General features: G+C 35.4%; 1 protein-coding gene across 2 annotated transcripts in view; it reads right to left on the reverse strand.

The window, feature by feature from the left end:
* The window catches only part of TCF7 (transcription factor 7), a 364,588-nt gene that overhangs the window by 42,757 nt on the left and 315,831 nt on the right, over nucleotides 1-6,000 (reverse strand). The window contains exon 11 of one of the 2 annotated variants that reach the window (XM_053717219.1): nucleotides 3,826-3,898. The exons of the other annotated variant lie outside the window; for it this stretch is intronic. Coding sequence (XP_053573194.1) covers nucleotides 3,826-3,898 — 73 coding nt within the window. The remainder of the gene's footprint in view (nucleotides 1-3,825; nucleotides 3,899-6,000) is intronic. 2 annotated transcript variants of the gene reach the window in all.

Below are 6,000 nucleotides of genomic sequence, written 5' to 3' on the forward strand. Positions count from 1 at the left end.
ATGTTATATTGGTTTCACTGATAAAAATAAATAATTTAAATGGGTATATATTTGTTTTTTGTTAAGTTGCCTAATAATTATGCACAGTAATAGTCACCTGCACACACAGATATCCCCCTAAAATAGCTATAACTAAAAACAAACTAAAAACTACTTCCAAAAATATTCAGCTTTGATATTAATGAGTTTTTTTGGTTCATTGAGAACATGGTTGTTGTTCAATAATAAAATGAATCCTCAAAAATACAACTTGCCTAATAATTCTGCACTCCCTGTATAGTGATAATCTATCAAAGTTTTCATATGCACAAACATTTTGCCCTACACATCGTTTTTTAATGAACTGCTATTTTTTACAACCCAGATTCCTCTAATATTGCCCTCTTCTTTGTAAACTCTTACTATGTCCTATCACTACAGTCTAAAACTAGGCTACTCTAGCAACCATTTTGAAATCTATTTTTTAACCTCGGCACCCAGAGAGGCTGCAGTGTACCATGCCACAACTGAACTCTGATGCTACTACATTTTTTACAGTGATTGTTTGATCTGTGCAGGAGTTCATTTATATTTGTTCCTAATAAGCGGCTGCAAGGAGACAAGATAAACACTTTTCAAGCGGTATGTCAACAAGCAGGGGGAAAAAAGGATGGCTTAAAGAAACAAACAACCCCCCCCCACCTTTAAAAAGGACAATGACCTTGAAATATATTAAAGGGACAGTCAACACCAGATTTTTTTGTTGTTTAAAAAGATAGATAATCCCTTTATTACCCATACACCAGTTTTGTATAGCCAACACAGTTATAATAACACGTTTTACCCTCTGTGATTACCTTGTATCTATGCCTCTGCAAACTGCCCCCTTATTTCAGTTCCTTTGACAGACTTGCATTTTAGCCAATCAGTGCTAACTCCTAGGTAACTTCACGTGCCGGAGCTCAATGTTATCTCTATGACACACATGAACTAACACCCTCTAGTGGTGAAAAAATGTCAAAATGCCAAGAGAACAAAGCCTTGGTGATAAAAGTCAATTGGAAAGCTGTTTAAAATGACATGCCCTATTTGAATCATGAAAGTTTATTTTGGACTGGACTGTCCCCTTTAAACATTATGGAACCGATTTTAAGATTAGATGTACAGACAAGTTTCCCAGTTAAAACCTGTCCATCCATCTTTATGGTGACAGGCAGTGGATGCATTGCCCCCTGCTCTTGCATGATTGGTCAGGGGCCGTCAATCATTGCAAACAAACTAGTACAACCGATGTTTCTGAGATAGCGGTAAGCAGATTATAATAAGTCAACCTGTATTGCAACTGCTCCAAAGCAGTCTCCGCTGCTTAATAAATGTAGCCCTATATGTAGAGTTTGTACCTTAGAAATGCATTCCTAATGTTTTTCCGAAATGGCCCCTTAAACACACAGATTGTTTTTTTTCAGTAGCAGGCAGTACATCTAGTGACAAGGCTGGTGCCCGCCTCTTTCCCTTGCTATTTCGCACACTCCTATGTTAGCCTTTCGAGCTGAAGGATGCAAATCCTGGGCAGACTACATAACGCCAAGGTGCACATCATAGAAAAATAATGGCAAGATTGATAGCCTCTTCATTGGCTGTACTGCCCACTTCTGTTTTTTGTGGGTTTTAAAGGAATAGTCTAGTCAAAATTAAACTTTCATGATTCAGATAGAGCATGCAATTTTAACCAACTTTCTAATTTACTCCGATTATCAATTTTTCTTTGTTCTCTTGGTATCTTTATTTGAATGTAAGCTTAGGAGCCGGCCCATTTTTGGCTCAGCACCTGGGTAGAGCTTGCCGATTGGTGGCTACATTTAGAAACCAATCAGAAAAGTGCTACCCAGGCTCTGAACCAAAAATGGGCCGGCTCCTATGCTTACATTCTTGCTTTTTCAAATAAAGATAAAAAGAGAAGATGAATGTATTTGTGGACTCTCACTGCCATTAGAAAGAAATTAAAGGTACACATTATGCATATCATTTTTTTATTTATTTCACTTTACTGTCTCTTTAAACAATTATTTTGTGTGCAGATCTTCTGCAATGCAGTGTTTGATTGTTAAAGGTATAGAGAGGTCAAAAACTGAAATGTGCACGGGTGCATTTCAATGTGAAATAGAAGCACATTTTTGCAATATACTTCCATTAGCAAAAATGATAAAAGTTATTACTGTTTTTCTGTGGCATACGCATATGCTGTGAGTATGGTTGCCACCTCTTGCCCAGAAAATTCCTGGACACTTTTTAAGTGAGCGTGGAGAGGGCGTGGCTTGGGGCGTGACTTCTCGCGGCCTCAAATTCATTATGAAATCAATTTTTTATATATAAATATATAATATATATAGATATATATATAGATATATAATATATATAGATATATATATAGATATATAATATATATATATATATATATATATAGATTCATAATATATATATATATAATATATAAATATATATATATAATATATAAATATATATATATATATATATACACACTGTGTAATTATATATAATATATAAATATATATATATATATATATATATATATATATATATATATTATATATATTATACATATATATATTAAATAATATAATATAATATATATATATTTACACATAATTAAGCCCCCACAAAAATAAAATGACCATACCCATTTGAAAAAACAGCAGACACAGCCAAGTATTACTCACAGTTTCTCTGTGGCTGCACTGCTCTTAGCCCGGGGCATTTGAGGGTAGTTCCGGGACACAGAGCCTCAGACCGGGACTGTCCCGGTGAAGCCGGGGCGGGTGGCAAACCCTAGCTGTGAGAGTAGGGTTGCCACCTCGGCCATGTTTTCCTGGACACTTATGAGTTACACATGCTGCAGGGTGTGCAGGGAGGAACATGCATTGTGTAGCTTGACAGCACAAAAATAGTGACCCTGTACAGCACTATTCATGTTCCTCCCTGCACACCCTGCAGCATGTGTAACTCATAAGTGTCCAGGAAAACATGGCCGACATGACAACCCTATGTGAGAGCCTGTGCACCAGTATTGAAGCTCAGACAGCTGGTGATGCTGTGTATTGCTTCTGTGAAGACGTAATTTGTGTCATATGACTCTCTGAGAGGGTGTAGTGTTTGAATGCTGGTGCTGTGCACACTCCACAGAAAAACAGCAATAACTTTTACTAGAAGCATTTTTGCTAATGAAGTATACTGCAAAAATAATTCTATTTTACATTCCAATGCACCCATGCACATTTCAGTTTTAACCTTTCTATCCCTTTAAATGGGAGAACATTTTACAGTACAATGCCCCTTTAACTACACAAAAAAGAACTCACTAAATCTTCTCTTCATAGCTGGCAGATTTAGACCAGTGGTTGTTTTTGGGGTGTGTTAGAGGGTTTAAAAACATGTTATTGACAGAAATGAGTAGTGGAATAGGATGTCACTGAACAGCACACCTAGTGGTCAAATTTTAGCATTCAAAATAATATATTCTAGATACAGCTACCCCTGATTTAGATTTGAATTTAAAAAAGCATTAATCATTCACAAGTACATTACACATATAAGTGTATACCAATCAAATGATTACACCAAAAAAAAAAACATCATAATGTGATTATTTATTAAAGCATTCATTATATGGATTGGGCACTAAGCATGACAAAACACTACAGAAGCTAGCGGAAGAGTGGTTTAACAACTTTACAAACACGTTTTTGTTAGGTAGGAGCATGCAAAAAGGAGTGAAGGAAGTTAAGCAATTCAGCCACTCAAGCAAACAAGACAATGTGTCATACACACCTGCATGGGCCGCACCAGTCCGTTTGTTGGTTGAGGCCAAAGCGAGCTCTGCATTTCTTAGGGGAGCCAGGATCTGAATACAGAAACATGCGCAGGGCAAGGCAGAGGCACACAAAAAGGGAAGAAATACAATACAATACAAATTTAACTTCTGTAAAATGCAAAACAGTCTGCACTTATCCTATCCACAGTAAAAAAATATTATAGAAATGCAGAGGTAAGAAAAAAGCCATGATGTTAAAGGGGCGGTGCCTTTGCATAAAGTTACAATTGGTTAAATGTGAATGAAGCAGGTTTGAGGACTCTAGAATCATGCAGACATGCAAACATAGCCTCTTCATCTTGTTTTTTTTATTGTGCTTTGTCTCACGCTCCCTAAAGAGACCGAAATGCAATTTTTTTTAAACCTAGTTTTCAAAACACTGCTGTTTGCCTAAACCAGCTATTTGATTTAAAGTGTTTGCAGAATACATTTGCTATTTGGACGCTTAAGGAGTGTTAGACAACAAGCACAATTTGTATACAAAACATAAGAGTTAAATATTGTCCTTTTAAGGTATTTTTTTAGCATTGGTTATGTATTATAGCTCTTTGGCTCTTGTTTGCACTTACACATTTTTCATTCACGTCCCCAAATCTGCTTCTTCTGTCTTTCACGGTATATAAGTGATGAGATGAGGATGATCAGATAATCCAGAGGAAGGTTCTAGCCAATGACAAATACAAGGAATCTGTCACTTTGTGTATCCTGTTAAGCTGATTGTTAATATGATTATGTTTGATTTTCAAAATGCTGTAGTGTTTGTGGCAGAAGTATCTGTACATACAAACAGCAGATGTTACATTTGTGTTACCAAATATAGGCGCACAGCAAAACAGCAGAAAGCACAAATTATTTAAAGCAAGCTTGAAAAAAATAAGTTATACAAGTAACACATATTAGTGGAACATCAAACAAGACAACAAAAAAGCCTGCATGAAATAAAACCAAGATTACTGATGGGGAAGTCTTTGTAGTAAAGGGCACAGAACAAAATATAAATCCACGACTTTAGAATAGAAAAAATTCTATTGACAAAAAACAGATGACAATTACATCAGATTAAATTCAATTTTAAAATGTCGAACTTTTGTTGTTGCTGCTGTTAAGGAACAGATGATAGTGATCTGAACATAGTCGAATACTTATTATTGTTATGTTTGTTGGGGCATCACTGTTCACCAGCAGTTGGAGGAGCAATCCTAGGTATCAGGAGCAGCAATGCACTACTGGGATCTAGCTACTGATTGGTGGCTGCAAATATATACCTCTTGTTTATTAGCTCACCAGATAGCCCCTAGCTCTGCTGCTTCTTCAACAAAGGATGCCAAGAGAATGAAGCAAATTTGATAATAGAAGTAAGTAGAAAGAAAGAAAGTTGTTTTAAATTGTATGTTCTATTTAAATCTTGAAGGAACATTTTTGAGTTTCATGTCCCTTAAACCTTTTCACGCACAAAATATTTAACATATAAAATAGGTGTTTTGCCATTTGCACAATATGTGTTTGTAGTTTTTTGTCCTCTTAAAGGGAATAGTAAAATCAAAATTTAAACTTTCATGATTCAGATAGAGCAGGGCAATTTTAGTAACTTTATAATTTACTCCAATTGTCAATTTTTCTTCCTTCTCTTGGTATCTTTATTTGAAAAAGCATGAATGTAAGGTTATGAGCCAGCCCATTTTTGTTTCAGCACCTGGGTAGCACTTGCTGATTGGTGTCTAAATGTAGCCACCAATCACAAGCGCTACTCACATGCTAAATCAAAAATGGGCTGGTTCGTAAGCTTACATTCAAATAAAGATACCAAGAGAACAAAGAAAATTGTTAATAGGAGTAAATTAGAAAGTTCCTTATAATTGCATCCTCTATCTGAATCATGAAAGTTTAATTTTGACTAGACTATTCGTTTAATGAGAAAATTAGTAGATGTAGATGATGATAAAGGTATAAACCTTGTTTAAACACGACAAAAGCATATAAATGTGAAAATGTATCCTATATTTAAAGGCTAGAAAAATAGGTTTTAAAATGAGATTTAATAGAAATGAGGCTCTAAGGATGTAGGGTAAAATTTGGATTAAAGGGACCTGAAAGTCAAAATAAAATTTTCATGGTTCATATAGAGCTTGTAA

This window comes from Bombina bombina, chromosome 6 (genome assembly GCF_027579735.1).
Source record: "Bombina bombina isolate aBomBom1 chromosome 6, aBomBom1.pri, whole genome shotgun sequence".
In the NCBI taxonomy this organism is placed as follows: Eukaryota; Metazoa; Chordata; class Amphibia; order Anura; family Bombinatoridae; genus Bombina; species Bombina bombina.